The sequence below is a fragment of the Cyclopterus lumpus genome, chromosome 16 (assembly GCF_009769545.1).
Source record: "Cyclopterus lumpus isolate fCycLum1 chromosome 16, fCycLum1.pri, whole genome shotgun sequence".
Taxonomy (NCBI): Eukaryota; Metazoa; Chordata; class Actinopteri; order Perciformes; family Cyclopteridae; genus Cyclopterus; species Cyclopterus lumpus.
This window is the reverse complement of record NC_046981.1, coordinates 10,458,361-10,476,532: the sequence shown is the minus strand read 5'-3', so window position 1 is coordinate 10,476,532 and position 18,172 is coordinate 10,458,361. Positions and strand designations below refer to the sequence as shown.

Here is an 18,172-nt window from a genome sequence, read left to right as displayed (position 1 = left end):
TCCCAACAAAGTCGATAAAAGGGTGCGAATATACACACACACACACACACACACACACACTCAAGCACTCTAGCACTTAAACCACATTTGATTTCTTCACTTCAAAGACACTGTAAATGATTATTGGTTATTTTCAGAGCATTCCCATTATTATCTTAATGGTTGATGGGTAATTGTATTTATTAATTGTTCACCGGCAGCTGTCTTAGCCAGCACACATTAGTTGTCTATTTTCTTTCTATCTCATTTAGCCAAACAAGATGTGGAATTTCAGCAATCTTCCAGACATGCTCCAGCAGATGAGGAACTCCTCTGTCAGTACTCCAGACGTCACTATTGCTAAAATCTTGAGAAAAGAAAAACATAATTCCTTTGCCAATGCAGCTTTCTGGCACTCTATTGACTCCTGCCATCTCTCTCATTCTCTCAGGTGGCATCTGCATGTTACATGCAAGCCTTTGTGGCTCCTCTGTGCTGGGCGACCTTGACCACACAGAGTGAAAACATGACTTCAGACGAGTACGACACACTGCTATCGGCTGCCAAACCTGCGCTGCAGAATATGCCTTTTTCTAGAATGAACCTTCCCACTGATGGAGGAAAGTGCCAAAACCTGACAAAGATGTGAGTGTGTCATTATGTACTTACTTTTTCCATTGTCTCTCAGCAGCTTTTCTTAAAATTGTAAAATTGCTTGTTGGTTCCAGGATGGACATGCTGAAGGATGTGTATGGTTACATGTCTAAAGACCAAAGGACTCAGGTGGTGAGATGGGTAAAAGAGCAGATCACACAGAAGGACTTCAACTGTACACTGAGGCCACCAACTGACCCAATATCAAGTAAGAGATAAGTTAAGACATTAGAAACGTCAAGTCAAACATTCTGATATACTTATCGTTAACTATTCATGAGAAAACCGGATTAATTCATACTTCTATGTGAAACAGAAAAAAAGATGAAGAGCACAACTTGGAAGAGACTGAAGGGGAAACCTTCTCAACCATTTTATAAAGTAGAAGTGAGAGGAAGAGGCTTCAGAGAAAAAGAGAGGGGGAGATGAGGGGTAATAGCAAAAGAATAAAGCAGCTGAAATAAAGCTAACTCGATCTGTGACACAAATTTCTTGCTTGCAAATGTATTTGTTAGATGGAAATTAGATCCAGGGAATCATGCAAATCAAAGAGAACGTCAAGTGCTACAGGAAGGGTCAGTACATCACCCACATCTTACCCATAAATAATAATAATGTATTGAATTCATATAGCGCTTTTCATAATAATCAAAGACACTTTACATAACATAATTATAGCATCCTATAAGCTAACAAATAAGAATAACTAAAATACAGGTAAAACAAATAGGGACTTTCTCAGTTGCTCGGACCCTAATAAATAAATAAATAAAAAAAACATGGAGCAAACAATCACACATTAAAAGCAGTTCTGAACAGGTGGGTTTTGATTTGCGATTTGAATAAGGAAAGATCAGTGCAGTCCCGGATGAGTTTGGGGAGAGAGTTCCAGAGGGAGGGGGCAGATATAGAGAAGGCTCTGTCACCCCACGTCCGGTGCTTGGTCCTATGTGGGATGGACAGGAGGTCGGCACCAGAGGAGCGGAGCCGACGGGATGGAGTGTGGTGGTGGAGCAGGTCGGTGAGGTAGGAGGGGGCCTGATTATGGAGGGCTTTGTGAGTGAGGAGAAGGATTTTGTATTGGATCCGTTGTGGGACGGGGAGCCAGTGAAGGCTCTGGAGAACAGGGGTCATATGATCACGGGAACGGGAGTGGGTGAGCAGGCGAGCAGCAGAGTTCTAGATGTATTGGAGTTTGTTTAGGATTTTGGAAGATGTGCCATAAAGAATACTATTGCAATAGTCAATTCTGGAGGTGATGAAGGCGTGGATTAAAGTTTCAGCAGCAGATGAGGAAAGTGATGGGCGGAGACGGGCGGTGTTTTTTAGGTGGAAGAAGGAGGTTCTGGTGATTTGTTTGATGTGATGTTCAAATGAGAGGTTGCTGTCAAACATGACTCCGAGGTTGCGGATGTGTGTAAATCCGTAATGGGTTGGTGTGACGCCTTATTTCCTGTTGTCACTTTTCTGTTCATTTAGAATGTGACTAGTAACAGCCTCATTTACTTGTTAGGGCTGAAGAAGAGCTGCACACCTTCACTGAAATGGCTGAACTTGGAGGCGTTGACCATGATGGGACCGTACGTCTCCCGTTTAGCACCAAGAGACGTGGATTCTTCTCCCAAAGAACAGGTGAGGTGGTCTGCAAAGAAGGATGAAGAGCCAATGCAACCAGCAGCAAATGACAGTATTTTAATATCGCTCTGTTGATTTGTTTCCTTTTCTCCTCTAGCTGTGTGAATTTTTCCACTCAGGCCATTTTGCATCTGCTATGAATATGACCTCTAAAATCAATCCAAGCCTGGGCAAGAAGTTTCTTCAAAGATTTCAAGAGTGCTTCAGTGGAAATCAGGAGTTTGCTGAGAATGTGGACAAGTGTGTATTTATGCATGGATGTGCTTTACAGTTACAAACTAATGATACACTTAAAACACAAAAACTCTGTATCAGAATCTAGTTTGATCCTTTCATAACTTATTTTCTAGATATATTCAGATTGTTCTGATTTCCCCCATGTCATGTAATTTCTTAGTGAAACTGACGAGGACGGATGGAACATATCTCACTGTTTACCCTGATTGTGTGAGCTTTAGGGGGTTTGTGAGGAGAAAAGGTCTTAACAGCTAAGAGAGAGATCATTATACATCCACTCACTCATTATATGAGACACAATGGTACATTTGTATAATGATAATTCTGTATGCAAATGAATGTACTCAACATTATAGGGGTGACTGATTCAATGTTGAAGTTTGAATAATAAATACATTTGCATTTGCTCATCAGGCTCGGCATACTGGCCTGTCATTATTCCACCACTCCAGACTTGCCTCCTGACATCAGCAGGAAACTCCTCTCTGAGCTTAAGGAATGCGATGACTTCGGCAACCCCAGGATCACACAGGTATCAATCACTTGCTTCTACTCACCTAAACTTCTGTCCATGTCGTCGTCTCCCCCCCCCCCCCCCCCCCCCCCCCCCCCCCCGGGCCAGAACAGAAGTAACTTTTTTATTTTGTTGTTGTCTTCTTACTCTCTACTGACTAAAGTGGAAGAAGCGTCTTGTCAAGTCTGTGATGTCAAATACAAACAGCACTGAAGCACTACCCTGGCTGGGCAAAATGGTGGCCTCGCTGTCTCCCAAACAGCTGTCTGAGATTCCTGCCAAATCACTCAAAGAATTTCTCAAAGATCTGGGACCCACCGTCCAATGGACAAAGGGCCAGCAACGCACCCTGGTCAAGAAACTGCTTTGCGATAAGGTGAGCCTGCAGGACTGCTGGAAGTCTGGCTCTCATATGCGCCCTGAGGATCTGGTGGACCTTCAGTCCGTCGCAGGTGGTTTGCCAAGCAGTGTGCTCAAGCACGTCAAGAACATCCCGACAGATAAAGAGGGCCTGAAGAACATGTCCATGCGGATGTCGAAGGGGCAGCTGATGGCCGTGCTGCAGGGGGTGAGTAAGGAGAGAGCGGCAGGAAATAGAAGTTCACTTTATTTATTACCACCAACTATGATGACTACAGATTTATACGAAAATCATTCTCAAATAAAAAGTGTTTTTATTCTTTTATGTAATACTATTTATAGACACTGTAACCATCATTTTTGAATGTCTCCCTGTAGCTGCTTGGACAAATGGTTCCCGCAGAGCTGGTGCAGAAGTTGTTTGGCCGTTTGCTTCGCAGGCTTCCTCTAAACAAGCTGGACAAAGCTAACATCTTTACCTTCACCTCTTTGGACCAAGTGGTGGTTAAAATGTGGTCTCGGCCACAGGTAAAGTGCCTCAATACCTCCTCTGTCGACACCACTGACCTATTAACACATTTTATCATGCATACACATTTTCAACATATTTTAACATATGTCTTATTATGGTGGTTCTTGATACATTCTCGATAAACAAATCTGGATTACAGTTACTATCATAATGTATCTGTTAATTTAGTTAAGTAATGAGTTGTTTATACTAAAAACTGGTGCAATGTTTCTGACTTCTAGGCAGCTTTCCTGGCAAAACAGATGCATGATAAACAGAAGCTTCATTGGTAAGATATGCAGCAGTGAACAACTGAACGGAATCAATCAATACGACACAATGCAATGCAAACCCCTTACAATAATAAGGTTAAATTGTTTCTGTTGTGACTGGCGGAGGTGTTAATTCAAATTGGTGGTATATTTCAAGATCATCAAAGCAAATGAAAACTTGGTTTAAAATCTTTAGGATGTCTCTAAAACATTGAATATCCGTCACCAAGTAACATTCTCAATCCTCTAAAACATCTTAGATTGTCATATATGAAACTATTATACAAAAGATTAACTCAGTGAAAAAATGACAATTGACTTAAATCCACACAGTTTCAAACATATAGTGGAAAAAACCTAGTTAGCTTTACCAAATTCCTTTTTAATGCACGCATATGTATTGTTTGTTATTTGCATTTTCTTGTGTATTTCTGCATGCTGACGTTTATTGTCCGAGACAGGAAGCTGCGTTCAGTCCTCCAAGGAGTAACCTGTAAGATGATAGACGGTGTCGCGGACAATGAGACGCAAGACATGGCTCAGGCCATAACAGAGACTCCACAGTGGCTCTCCAACGTGCAGGCATGTGCTTACTCACACATACAGTATGTCCGCACATTTGTAAATAAATCATTTGTCCAGTATACCAATTGATAACAAATATACCTTTTCAGGCAGGATGTGCGGCCAGAAAGCTTTTTGCAACGAAGGAGAAAGAGAGAGCTGACTATTTCAAAAGCATCACTGAGGAGGAGATGATCAACCTTCCCACATACTTACTTCTTCACCTGCCGTAAAGAAAGTCTTTTCTCGAGCTCACTGCATCTTTAAAAAAAAACATAATGAAACGTAACGGCTCTTCATGTCATTTACACTGTCCCAGGCCTATGAAGGTGAGGGATTTGCCTGACTCGGTGTGTCCTGCCTTCCTCGACAAGATGCAAGAGGCCAACCTGAGCTCATTACCTCATCGTTTGCCTTCTCGCCCCGCACTCACCCAGAGAGCACTGCTTTGCCTGGCTGAAGTACACACAACGATACAGACGGGGGATGAATTAAAGGAAAAACATAAACTATCTCATTTAGGTTTGAAACCATCCGGAGCTGTTAAAGTAGCAACTATGCTCTTTGGCATTGATGGTCCAAAATCTCATGAACTCTCCAAAAATATATTTCCTCATTTGGGGTTTTGATGGTGGCTGTCTAACACATTGGTCTAAAAGGTTTCATAGGTGTTCAATTGGGATGATATGTGGATACTGTGACGGTCATATACATTATTCATCAGCCCCTTCAGTGAGCCCTGTATGGAATCATCATTCATTATGTTTCTCTACATTATTCACCTTTTTCCTTTAAATTGTCACCTGCTCCACACCTATTACTATCACATTTTGAGGTGAGTGTGTGGACATCACCCTAAGATATTCACTATGCATTTGCAGGAGCCAGACTTTTCTGGACTGACAGTTGAAGATGTGTCCAGGCTTGGACTGCTCTTATGTGAGCTTCAGCCTTCCCAACTGCTCCGCATGGCCCCCGGTATCCTCAACTTCAGCCTTGAGCAAATGGCTTCCTGCCAGCACATTCCTCTACGCCACAGGGCAGAGATGATTCAGTTGGTCAAGCAGACTTTTGGGTAGGACGACTAGTCTCCCGGTGGACGCCTGAGTAACTGCAGAGAAAGCAAGAGTCTGATGCATTTTTTAAAACCTTTTGCAGGGATCCATCTTATTGGTCAGCTGAGACTATGGAAGCACTGGGTCCTTTCCTCCTTTTGGATGACAATGCCACATCTGCTCTTCCCAATAAGGTGTGTATCTTCCGTTCCACATTGTTATCAATACATCACTCAAAATCAAGAGGGAGTAAAGCACTGCATTCTTCTGGTTGCAATAATGTGTGCATGTATTTATCATAATATTAGATTATTAGACCCCCTCTCTGTCTCTTTCAGCCCTGGATGAAGGACGTTCTATATTCTTTGACGTCGGGCCGGCAGTACACCTCCAAAGCCCTGAGAAAGAAAATCTTCAATCTCGCAACCTCCTCATCAAATGCAACCGGTAAGAATAAAGCCAGTGATAACGTGCAAAACAGTGGGGATGCATTTCTCCACTGTACTTTCCTAATTCTCACCTACGTATGTGTTTCTCTCTTTTCTCCTTCGTTGATAAAGAACTCACTGTGGAGTTGATTGAGGAACTTGGAATGAACAACGTCTACTGGACACGCACGCAGCTCGCTCACATGTCAGACGAAACCTTCCTGACTACTTTAGAAACACTCGGCGCTGTCTCTGACTACGGGGCCGACCAACTGGACGCGCTCAGCACAAAAGCAGTTGAGGTACAATGGAGGCACTGATCCTGACTTCCATTCAACAAAATCCATTTGATAGAAAAACTCTCCCACATCTCAAAATGTATGTGTTTAATCATAAAAACTGAAAGTGCATAAAGAATATAAAACTATGTACTACTTAAAACCTAATGTATAAATACAATAATAATTCCCACAATATCAACCAGAGTTGTTTAGCCAATATAGAAACCAACATTCCCTCTATTTTTAAACCAAAAGGCACAAACTGAACAGTTATTACAACGGTCTAAAGTCATTAATAGAACCAGCAACATGCAGCAACTTTGTGCAGCTCAAGTGACGACAGAAATGTTATAAATCTAGTGTTAAGAAAATTGAACGAAACCAAACATTTCAGACTACCCTCCCTTCAGCAGAAAGTTATAAAATGTATTCCAATGACTAAAAGATATCAAAATCCAAGTTCAAAACTAATTCAAAATGTGAATCGAGAACTTTTCTATGCTGTAATATCCAGCATGTTGTGTTCATCCCAATCCTTTTTCTGATTAAAAGCTTGATTCATTCGAGTGTCTCCGCAGGTCTTGGGCCCAGTGTCACAGATGACTGAGAGTGAGGTGATGCAGCTGGGATGCATAACTCGGGGCTTCTCCGATGCAGACCTGGAGAAACTCCCCTTCTCACTCGACGCTCTGGAGGAAATCGACAATTGCGGCTGGAACGTGTCACAGGTGAAGAATAAAATCAGTTGTAATTGTAACATTTTGCCACTGTGTAAAATGTGCTTCATACCCTGGCGCTCTTCCCGGGAGTTTGCTGCTACTCGTATGCGGATTACCATGATGTTCACTAATCAATACAACCTGTCTCAATAGTGGGAGGCGGTGTGGAAGGGTGTTTCTGAACATGAGAACCTGACAGCGCAGCAGCTGGAAGCTGCAGACATGGTCGCACTGAGCCAGTTCATCTGTGGCCTAAACTCCAGCGAGTTCAGACAGCTCAACGTGAACGCCTTCAAGTGTGTGCACCGTACAGATCCATACATGCCTAGTATCTTTAGATCAGTCAAGAGAGAGAACCAAACATTCGACTCTCTGTGTTTGTCTCATGCAGCTACAAGTGTTCACCTGACCTCCATCGTAGTCACCCTCATGTTTTCATTTCTGGTCTTAACGCCTGATTTATAGACTAATACTGACAAATATGTTTTTTGTTGAGTTCACAAAGTATGCATTCTTTAGAGCAGAATCCAATATGTTGACCGTGTGTCACAGGGACGCTGTGGGCTCAATGGATGGCGTTCAATGCTCCGCCAAGGTTGCACAGCAGCTGAAGCAGCTTGCTGTGTCTGCGTTTGGAAATCCCAACACCTGGACTGAAGCACAAGTGTCTGAGCTGGGCAACATCATTGGTTAGACCATCACCTCTACTTCCTATATCTCCACAAGTGTAGTATTCCGCTGTCGTTCTTGTTGCCGAGCAGCTTTTCACAACTATTCCTGTGTGAGGAAAACAAGGTTTTAATGGCGCTCCTAGCGATTGCAGTTGTGTATTATAATGAGTTAAAGGTTGGAGGGTCAAGACAAATAAATAACTCTGTGTGGATTATGTGATATCAAATGAATGACACTGTATGTAATATGCAAATGTATCAAATTTGAATGATATGGCAGAGGAAACTGGCCTTGGAGAAGGCCGTTCATCCCTAACAACTGACCAGCTGTTTCCTTCCCTCAGCTGGGCTGAACTCCACTGAGTTGGCCTCTTTAGACTCGGTCGTCTTCTCATTTATCGGCGAGTCCTGCATCCCGCTCATACCTCACTTCGCTGTAAGTAGCTTTAACAAACCTTTGTTCTCGTTTTCCATCAGCTTTCAGCTTGGAGACAAAATCTAGTTAATTTACAGATAGTACAGTTAATAGTACAGATAAGTAAAGATATTTGTACTTAACTTAACTTGAGGTACTTTTTTTGCAATTTGTTATAGCATCATATATTTTACAACATACTATAATGAAATAATGAAATAATATACTATGACTATTATGACATACCATACTATACTACTTTTTAAATGCAAAGAAAGCGCTTTTTTTTACATGTTAATGACATACTATAATATAACTATTTGATGGACTTTTTATGACAAAGAAATCAAACTTATGATCAAACTATGACATTTTAGAAATGTCTAGAAGATACAATGCTACTACTTTATGACTTTTTCATGACATACAACACATTTTTTCCACATACTAAACTATGACATAAGATCTTTCTGAAATTCTTTACGACACATTACTATAATAATATATATTTTAATTAAATTTAAATGTTGTATACCATTTGTAATACAAAATATTTAGCTTCAAAAACGGGTTGTGTTGTTTAGTAAAGTCATTTTAATGGGGGGATGTTTGATTCCTCCAGGTCCTCTCTGTTGCTCAGCTTGAAGCTCTTGGACCTGACAACGCTGCCATGGTAACCAGCAAACAGCGAGCGTCCCTCAGTGATGAGCAGCTGGCCGCTCTTGAGAGGGCTGTGATCGGGTCACCTGACCAAACAGAGAGATCTGTACAGTCAGGTAAGCACATTCATGCCCACGGCTGTAAATTCACTCAGTAGTAGAAAATAGTGTGTTTCTGTAATATCCCAGTTCACATCTTAAGAAAATGGGTTTTCATGGACTTTCATTGCTCAGTGAGAAAATCTTTGCATTCAATCTTCATTTCACTCTTGTTTAGGTACTCCATCGCTGAATGTTGAGGGGGTCTCAGCTCTCGTGAAGCCCTTTCTGTTACTCCTCATGGGGTTCCTGCTGCTGTGAGGATAGAGAGCCACCTCCACCTGCTTTAAGCTGACCACACACCCATCCTCTTAACATTAGGTGCACCTGTGACATGTAATCATCCTTTAAGTGTATTATTTGTGATGAAGACATGTTTCTCATAGATAAGCAAAATCTGAGATCATTTGTGTGAGCGTAGGAGTGTGCCTATTCTAAACATTAAGTACACAACATAATCATATGACCTGCTAAGCGGTGTAAGGAATCTATTATTGCTTTAAATATTCTGTCACTGGAATGAAGAGAAATGTTTGTTTGCTATGTGGGATGTCTTTATTTGACACTGCATGATGAAGTGTAAAATGAAAAGTGATTAAGCTCAATAAAGAATATTTATATACATACTCATTCACTGTTAACATGGTATTTGAAGACAAAACCAAACAAACAGGACAATGTGCCAGTTTTTTATTAGAGTTTTTTTGACTTTTAGATAGAAAGTATTTTTCAATGCAGGAACAGAAAAGTTAAATAGAACAATGAGTGTTCAAACATTGGATAATCTCCTGAGAAAGTAAGCACAAACAGGTCACTGATGACAACAGATCTTAAAAACTAAAACTCAGATGCGGACGCAGTCATCAGTATCGATCCTGTGGCCGGAGATATTTCAGCCACGAACAATTAAAAAAAAGTGCAACTAAATCAAAACACATCCCTCTATATCTTCCAAGCACCCATGACAGGGTACACTTTTAACACTCGTTTATCCTCTCAGATCAAGCAACGATTTAGTTTAACAGTACGGAAATTAAACATATTTCATGTCCTCCTAAAACTGACTCCTACCAAACAAGAACACAACCTGCTGACACTCACTGATGATGCAACATCTGATTTCTTTTTTTGCAGTGCAAAGACTGAAGATAAATATAGGGTTCAACATCTTACATGAAAAGCATAAGAAAGCGACATCACACACATACTGATCTTTTGTTCACAGTAATTTCATAAAAGATTTAGAAAAAGCCAAAATATTAAAATTTTACTTCCATCTCTCGCTCACAGAAGGAATAAATCAGTTAATTTAATGTTGATACAGTAACATTCAAACAGGTTTACTCCATTAACTAAATAGTGTGTACACTTCAGATTATTGCAGACCATTTCCCAAAGCAACATTTTTAAATTGTATAACCTATTAGTCAATTTTAATGTGAGAACAATATAAATATACAGGGACATGATATCAATATCAGTAAACATTTAAAGGTTGGGCTCAATTTTGTCTCGAGAGACAATACCAACATCCCACCATATGCATTGAAAGTTATTGGCCACTGTAATACTGACAGTGAGACATTCTTTCACAATATGATGAACTATGTGGGACAGAATACAGCAATCTGTGTGCAACAATAGATCCAACATTGAGTTTCAGCAGTCAGGCAGCAAGAAAACACAAAAAGGAAATTTGATTGTTTCCTATTTTAGCAAAGTATAGAAGACGACGGCTGCTTTTAGAAGTGTAAATCAATATAAAACATTATTGTATGTTTCTGAAAATGTAAATAAGAAAGTATTCACATTGAATAGTAACCACGGTAATAATAATCTAAACTGCTGCAATTATTTTATTAAGAATATGTAGGAAACAAACAAAACAAATACCTGCATTACCGTTCATACGTCTCCTCAGTGGGATGAAAGTATTAAAATGAAAACAGACACATTTCAACATTCAATGAAACAGCCCTCATAACCATCGTAGGACCACAATTCTCTCCGGGAACATTATGTGAACAGGTCACAGCGATCAACGAGCCAGACCAATTGTTCACTGAAGAAACTCTGTCATCACTACCGACCACAGAAATGCACCATTAGATCCAGAGTGTCAAGTAAAACATTAATCTTATCCTCACCTATAAAAATCTATTCAAATAGAAACTCCGTTATATCACCTTTATTTGGTTAAATTCTTGCAAAGGTGTGTTAAGCCACAAGTCGACAGTATATAAGGCACTTGCAAATATTCTGTCATCATCAACCGACAATGCTCTTACCCGCGTATTTAGGGAGTTTTTCCGGCGTTCCTTGCATTGATAAAAGCCATACCGTGAGTTCTGAAGTGTGTTGTCAGATCTGTTGCCTTTTCAAAGTGTTTGTCACACACTCTACAGGCCAGTGTGCCCTCCTCTTCCTTCCCCTGAGCTAAGGAGGATTGAGAGGAGGGCGATGCTGGTGCAGAACTGTCCAGAGAACTCTTATCCTCATGGTTCCTGTTGGTACCAGGGGAAGGTGCCGGATGCATACTGATGGATTGCTGGTTATCAGAGGATGCATCTCTCACTTTGTGGGTGATGAAGCGATGGCGTGACAGGGCAGAAATGGATGTGAAGCAGGCGCCACACTGTAGACACTGCTGGCCGCCGTTCCCGCCCTCCGTCCCTCCTCGTCGGTGGTGGCTGATATGCTCCAGGAACACGGCCTGGTCCTCCGAGGTGAAGCCACAGGGGGAGCAGCGGAACCCAGACTCGGGAAGGTAGATTGGGGCAGAGGAGGAGGACCGTGACTTCTTCACTGGACTCGCTCCGTCTGTGGACTCTTCATCCTGCTCCATCGTCACTGCTCCTCTCCGGCCAGCCGACAAACTACCGTCCTGTTCTGAGGAACTGTCGGCCTCATCTCTGCCTGCCTGCGACCGGAGGAAATCAAGGCAACTGCATTCAACAACATCTTAGTTAAAAATTGTTTGCCGTTTGACTTCTTGAAAAAGAAGAGTGGCTTACTAGCTGTGTGTTCTGGCTCTCTGGTTCCATGCTGTGTCTTTGCTGAACATGTTTCTCCAACGTCGCTCTGCTGCTGAATGTTTTCTTACCCTCACTACAGAACCTACACAAACAAACACAAATTAGTGAAGGTTTGATGTTGGCAACATTTTGGGCCATCGCCCATTTCAGGAATCAGAATTTGAATGCGGTCTTGTTTTTTTTCTATTTATTTATTATATATGCATTTCCCCTAAAATCACAATAATTCCATGGAATACGGAATAATGAGGAGTCATAAAGTCATAGTATAGTATGTAATGAAAATGTGATTACAAATGCAAAAAGGTAATTAAAAAGTATAGTGCATCATAAAAATATCAGAGAAATCTAAACCGATGATGATGGAAGAGCATTCTATGAAAATTCATTAAAAGTTATAGTATAGTATGCCATAAATATGTAATAAAAAAAGTCAGTTAATGCGGACTAAAGTCACAGTATAGTATGTCCATGTAGGTCATACAAAGTACAGTATGTCATACAAATGTCATCAAGAAATCATAGTATTTTATACCAAAAAGAGTCAGAAACAAGTCAGAGTATTTCATAACATGTCATGTTGTAGTAGGCCATGTTAATGTCATTAATAAAATCATAGTATGTAGTATGCCATGAACAAATGGAAATATAGAATGCTCAACATTTTTAATCAACAGAAATCCTGTTGAAAATAGTTTCAACTTTTGTACGAAGTGCCAGCAAATTCACCTGTTGTCATAATCAGGATAAGGAATGCAGAATTAGAGATACTCACTGGCAGCGAAAGCAACGGTTCATTACTTTGTGTTTGTCTCTGATGTGACGTCTCATACTGGAAGTGGTGGTGAAGGAGCTCTCACACTTGTTACAAGGAAACTTCTTCAGATTCTACAGAACACAAACAAAAACATTTGGTTTCATCTGTTCATTTATAGTTGTATCTAAACACTAAACCAATATAGTCAAATGATACATCTTTGACAGCCGGGGGTTTGGTGGACTTCCAGACCTTGCTATGTTGTTCAGCCATGTGCTTAATGTAGTCTTCCCGGTCTGTGTAGCGTGCATGGCAAGGTGCACACTTCCACCCGGAGGGGGCCTTCATCCTCTCAGTCTTCACTTTCTCTTCATCCATCCACTCCTCTCTATCGGAGCTCTCCAACTTCACCGAGGGCCGCGAACGAGAGGAAGCAGCTGGAGGTGAAGGTACCTCTTGTTTTAACGTGAGAGTCTTATGGGTCTGAGGAACAAAACAAAACAAAACAAAACATTAATATATATTAGATCTTAATACTAACTGAACTAAATTAACCACGATGTAAACATACATGTACCTTGAAATGATCCAGAAGGGAACTCCTCTGAGAAAATAACTTGGTGCACTCAGGGCATTTAAACACATGCACCTTTTGATTGGTTAAATGAGTGTCAAAGTGGACGTACAGCAGAGACTTGTTTGTAAAAACCGTGTCACACATGACACATTTATATATTGACCTGTAAAAAGAATTAAAACGGTGTTAGATAATTGAGGAGAAAACATTTCTTTTCATGAGTAAAAGCACATGTGTGTGTCTGTGTTGTAATACATACATAGTCTGTCCTTCAGTGACCGCTGGATGTTGGGAACTAATGTGGTTCTGTATGCTGGGAGCAGATTTAAAAGCCATAGGACAGCTGGGGCATTTGTGGAACATATCACAATGAGCCTGTTGAATGTGAGACTTCACCGAGTTAAGCCCCCCAAACACCACCAGGCAACTGGAACATCTGCAGAGAGAAATAGTTGTTGAACGTCCGAAGAGGGAAACATGGGCATATAAACAGAATTCATGTGGCTATAACAACGATGTCACACCTGTATCCAATGCGTCGGGCAAAGTGTAAACAGGTCTCGTCGAGGTGTGTCTGAAATAGCGGCTGCTTGGCTGTGCCACCACACTCTGGGCAGACGTGTGGAGGACTGCCTTGGTGGATGCGTTGATGAGCTGCAGAGCTGCAGCTGTTTGGCAGAAGCATTGGAGGAGAGCACTCTGTGCACGACTAGCAAACAACAGAATTAAGTTAATGTTCCCATCATTGAAAATAAATCATTAAAAAAGCCCTCACAATAAAAGGACTCACAGAGGTTTGTGCTGGTTTGATTTCTTGGAAATGCTCGGCCACTTCTTCTTTGCTATGAAACTGAGCCTGACACTCGGAACATTTATTACTGATGTACTGCAGGGCCTCTGCTTTCTTCTTGGATACTACTTGATGTGGCATGGGTGCTGGGGTGGCCTGGCCTGAAGAGGATGATGATGATGATCCTGAACAAAATGACAAAAGAGAAGGAGAGAGCAAGTCTGAGGAATCAATGAGGAGGATACAAAGTGAGACAATCACATATATGAATAACATTTATAAAAAAAAGAACAGATAAGCAACAGAGCTGAGACTATGTTAACCAACCAGTTGCCGTGGGTTCCTGGTGGCCAATCATCTGCTCCACTGGAACAGGTTTCATGACCAGGTGTGAACACTGCATGATCAGGCCTCTCTCCTTGTGTTCTCTGGCATGCAACAGCAGGCTGCACTTGTTGTAGAAGGCTAACCGTTTGGCGCAGTGATTACAGGTCACCTCAATCCTGAGCGAGCGACGATCGTAGTGCCGCGCCAAGCTCTGCTTCAAGGCAAAGGCATCACCGCACTCCAAACAGCGGTAACCCTGTATGGGATCAGACATTCATCTACTTAGATATTACCAAGAATATTAAATAGAGCTATGAGAAACTATGCTGTGAGCTTGTCACGTAAAATAAAGACCAATTAAGCCTTGTTCTGTAGGATTGCAGCCTGCAAGGAACATACTTATATTAGCAATAGTTGGGATGCTCATCATTATCAGATTTAACTTTAAATGCTACGCTAACCAGCTGATCAACTTGTAATTAGTTTGTGGGAGGGAACCCTAATTGCAGTTGACACAATTATGGCAGAAACAAACTGGTTATTTGGATTACCGCTAAAACTGCAAATTATTATTTTATTTTTTTTAATCAATTTGTTTTGTCTCTAAAATGTCAGAAAAGGGGGAAATGTCTATCACAATTTGCCCATGGTAAATGTGAACACATTTAAAATGCTTGTTTATTTAGACCAATAGTCCAAAATCTAAAAATAAAAATTCAGTAAACTAACATATTATAATAAATGAATAACGCACTGGGACGGCTTACCTGTGCAGGTAGAGGAAGGTCCCACTCTGCAGGAAGCGGTGAGCTGAGATCTGGTTTATAACTGGGCAGGAGGTTCTTGTTGTTGAGGATCTTGTTGAAAGCTTCTACCAGGTTGGTCTGAGTCTTGGATATGATTGCCCCAGTACTGTTAACTATTGAGGCTGGTCTGCTGCTACTTTGAGGCGTAAGCAAAGGTGAAGGTGCAGGAAGTGTCATCCCACTGTTCAGAGCTTTATGACCCAGGCTGCGAGTGTTGATCCCACCCGGGCTGACCCTCGGAGTGGCGACGGAGATGGTAGGCAGGGCTGCAGTTTTGGTGATGCTAACAGCTGTTGGGGAAACTTTAGGCTTGGCGTCCAGTGCGTTTTTTTCTTTGACCATACTGGCACCTTCCAGCGTTGCAGCACAGGCATCCTGGAGCATCGCGATTGCAGGCAACCGAGTCTGCTGCGAAAACTCCCTCTTGGATCTTGTGTTGTGACGCTCTAGTGAAGGTTTTGAACTATTCACACCCTTGGGGATAGTTTTCCCACTTTTTTTAGGGCCAACAGTCTTTGCCATGCTACCTGGAGGCATTTTGATTTTAACTTTGAGAGGACGCAATTGAGATGAAAATGTGTCTGCAGCGCGAGCAGACCCAGGACCCTCACAGCTCTCCTCGTTTAAATTCTCCTCATCTCCAGCCCCCTTTGCACTCAGCTCCTCACCTGACTTGTCCTCTTCTTTGGGATCATCTTCCATGATATCCTCTTCGTGACCCAAGTCCTTGTGGTTTGCTGTTGCTTGGGCCGAATCCGGAGTTCTGCATCTCTTGGGGACTACAAGACCTGTCTCGCTGGGCGGTGGGCTCTCAGGTGAGTCTCGTTCATCAATCACATGCTCTGGGTATTTATCCTCTTGGACTGATGCAGAGCCTGTGCTGAGAGAGGGGAGGCAGTCCTGGGGACTCTGTGGTTGAGGAGCTTTGGAGAGACAACCGAGGGTGGTAGGTGGCCCCTGCTCCTCAAGTTTGGGTTTAGGTGTTGCAGGTGCAAGAGAAGGCAGAGGACGATAAGACGTTGAGACAATACAGGGAAGGGATTCAGGAGACCCAAGAAGCTCAGACTGTAGTTTGGCTCTGTATTTAAATTTTGGAGGGGAGGACATTACAGATTCTGGGCTCTCCTGGATCACCAGCGGACTTCCAAAGTCTGGTTCTGAGTCATCTTCATCCGAGTGCATAACATGTTTAAATCCAGCCTTAATACTCCCATTTTGTGACGAAGGGGAAGATGATGGATTACTGAGGAGACAAGTTGTGTCCTTTTTAGGTGAGGGTTGAGGAAGGTCAGGACTGCCTGGGTGTGGGGAGGGGGTGGTTGAGGAGTTAGGACCAGCCCTAGTCGAAGACTGGAGATAGGGCAGGGGTTTCAAACTTTTTATGACATCAGTCACGTGTTGGACCAATCCAACCTCAGCTCCTTTAACATTTTTTCCCTTAGAAGCATTCATCAACGATGAACAAGGGTGCCATGGCTCTGCATTGGACTGTCCCTGGTCCCCGTGGACAGATCCCTCGAAGCCATTGGCAATCTGTGGCTCCACAGGGGCATCTGCAGGCTTTTTTGGACCAAACTGTGAGGTGAGGTCCTGCACTGTGACAGTTATATCGCTCTGAGACTTCTCCTCTTCCATGGACTCAGATCGTACTGTGTTCTTCACAATAACACTGACCACAGGGAGGTCACTGTGTGAGGCAGGAGGGCAGGGGAAGCACGAGGAAGACCCACTCTCTCCCTCTTCTTCATCCTGGTCCTCCTCTGGACTTGATTGAATGGCCTCTTTGGCATCAATGTCGGGAATGTCAAAAGCTGCCAGCAAATCATCAAAATCCGGGGTCTTCATGTCCCCCATTGCCAGCACAAGAAACCTGTTGGGGGAACACGTGAGTCAACAACGTTACGTCATGATACGTTGAGACAGTTACACTTGTGTCTGAATGAAATACAATACGTTACGGGCGGAATCACAAAAAGGTCGAGTGTCTAGTTAAATACATTAATATTGGTGTTTTTATTCTGTTCCAGACTGCAGATAAACAGGTCTGAAGAAACCGGAAGTTAAACTTAGCTAACTGAGTTGCAACAAGTGGTTCCTTCTGCTAACGGCTAACGTTAGCTAGTCGTTAGCTTGCAACTAGCTGGCCATGCTAACGACAAACGGACAACTTTCCTGACGTCAAGTGAGTCAAAGACCACGTTTAGCTGCATCAGAGTAACACTTACCTGACGTGGTCCTAATGTAGACTGTGTGTTGTGTAGCTCCAGGTGAAGCTACCATCAGCTCACGTTTGTATTTAAACTGAATTACCTGCTGACGTTAGTTTGCAAAGTTGGTTCCTGACTTTCTTCTCCGACGCATTAATACCTCGTCAACAAATTGTGCGACAGCGACTTCCCAGGTGCCCAAAGAGGTTGTTCACAACATTAAAGGTGTCACGCGAAAACATCGGTACGCATTACTATTCAAAACACTATTTCATGAAACACTTTTCTCATACAATCTGAATATTCTGCAATTGTATCTTTTAACCAGTAGAAGCTCTTCGATATTGTACGGAAGAGGGAGTGGCTCATTTGGTCGAAGAAAAAAAAATATATATATATATATAACGTTATATATGGTATCAATATTGTTTGTGTTTGTGATTAATGATGTATTAGTTTGTATGTCACTACTGGCTCATTTTAATTATTAATATTATTTACTTACCATAGGTATTTACTTACAATTATATGTTGTAATCTGGTAATTATAGTTATCATTAAACAAAATTAGTTGAGTAAAAATAACTACTTGCCTCTGAGATTATAAGTATAAAGTAACC

The 18,172-nt window shown here is 41.9% G+C and overlaps 3 protein-coding genes across 4 annotated transcripts; 2 read left to right on the top strand and 1 right to left on the bottom strand.

The window, feature by feature from the left end:
• The first annotated feature begins 260 nt into the window (after window positions 1–260).
• LOC117745798 lies at window positions 261–4,889 on the top strand. Its single transcript, XM_034554332.1, has 11 exons — window positions 261–314; window positions 431–624; window positions 708–765; window positions 2,113–2,265; window positions 2,366–2,508; window positions 2,920–3,037; window positions 3,183–3,587; window positions 3,758–3,907; window positions 4,133–4,179; window positions 4,624–4,748; window positions 4,837–4,889. Exons 1-11 carry the CDS (start codon window positions 261–263, stop codon window positions 4,887–4,889), a joined length of 1,500 nt encoding a protein of 499 aa, XP_034410223.1.
• On the top strand, window positions 4,843–9,609 carry LOC117745599 (otoancorin-like). Its single transcript, XM_034554036.1, has 12 exons — window positions 4,843–4,955; window positions 5,046–5,187; window positions 5,608–5,801; window positions 5,885–5,975; window positions 6,120–6,228; window positions 6,342–6,511; window positions 7,069–7,218; window positions 7,363–7,505; window positions 7,762–7,898; window positions 8,225–8,316; window positions 8,918–9,071; window positions 9,232–9,609. The coding sequence occupies exons 1-12, from the start codon at window positions 4,918–4,920 to the stop codon at window positions 9,312–9,314; spliced, it is 1,503 nt and encodes a 500-aa protein (XP_034409927.1). The 5' UTR covers window positions 4,843–4,917; the 3' UTR covers window positions 9,315–9,609.
• A 119-nt stretch (window positions 9,610–9,728) lies between these two features.
• On the bottom strand, window positions 9,729–17,889 carry znf687a (zinc finger protein 687a). 2 transcript variants are annotated; one of them, XM_034553570.1, is made up of 11 exons: window positions 17,571–17,889; window positions 15,307–17,215; window positions 14,540–14,795; window positions 14,213–14,397; window positions 13,947–14,131; window positions 13,682–13,858; window positions 13,423–13,585; window positions 13,098–13,328; window positions 12,864–12,976; window positions 12,068–12,170; window positions 9,729–11,973 (listed from the first exon to the last, which is right to left on the bottom strand). In XM_034553570.1, the coding sequence occupies exons 2-11, from the start codon at window positions 17,197–17,199 to the stop codon at window positions 11,350–11,352; spliced, it is 3,930 nt and encodes a 1,309-aa protein (XP_034409461.1). In that variant the 5' UTR covers window positions 17,200–17,215; window positions 17,571–17,889; the 3' UTR covers window positions 9,729–11,349. The 2 variants fall into 2 exon arrangements, with proteins under 2 accessions (XP_034409461.1, XP_034409462.1); XM_034553571.1 differs by having other exon boundaries at window positions 17,656–17,889.
• Window positions 17,890–18,172: the final 283 nt, after the last annotated feature.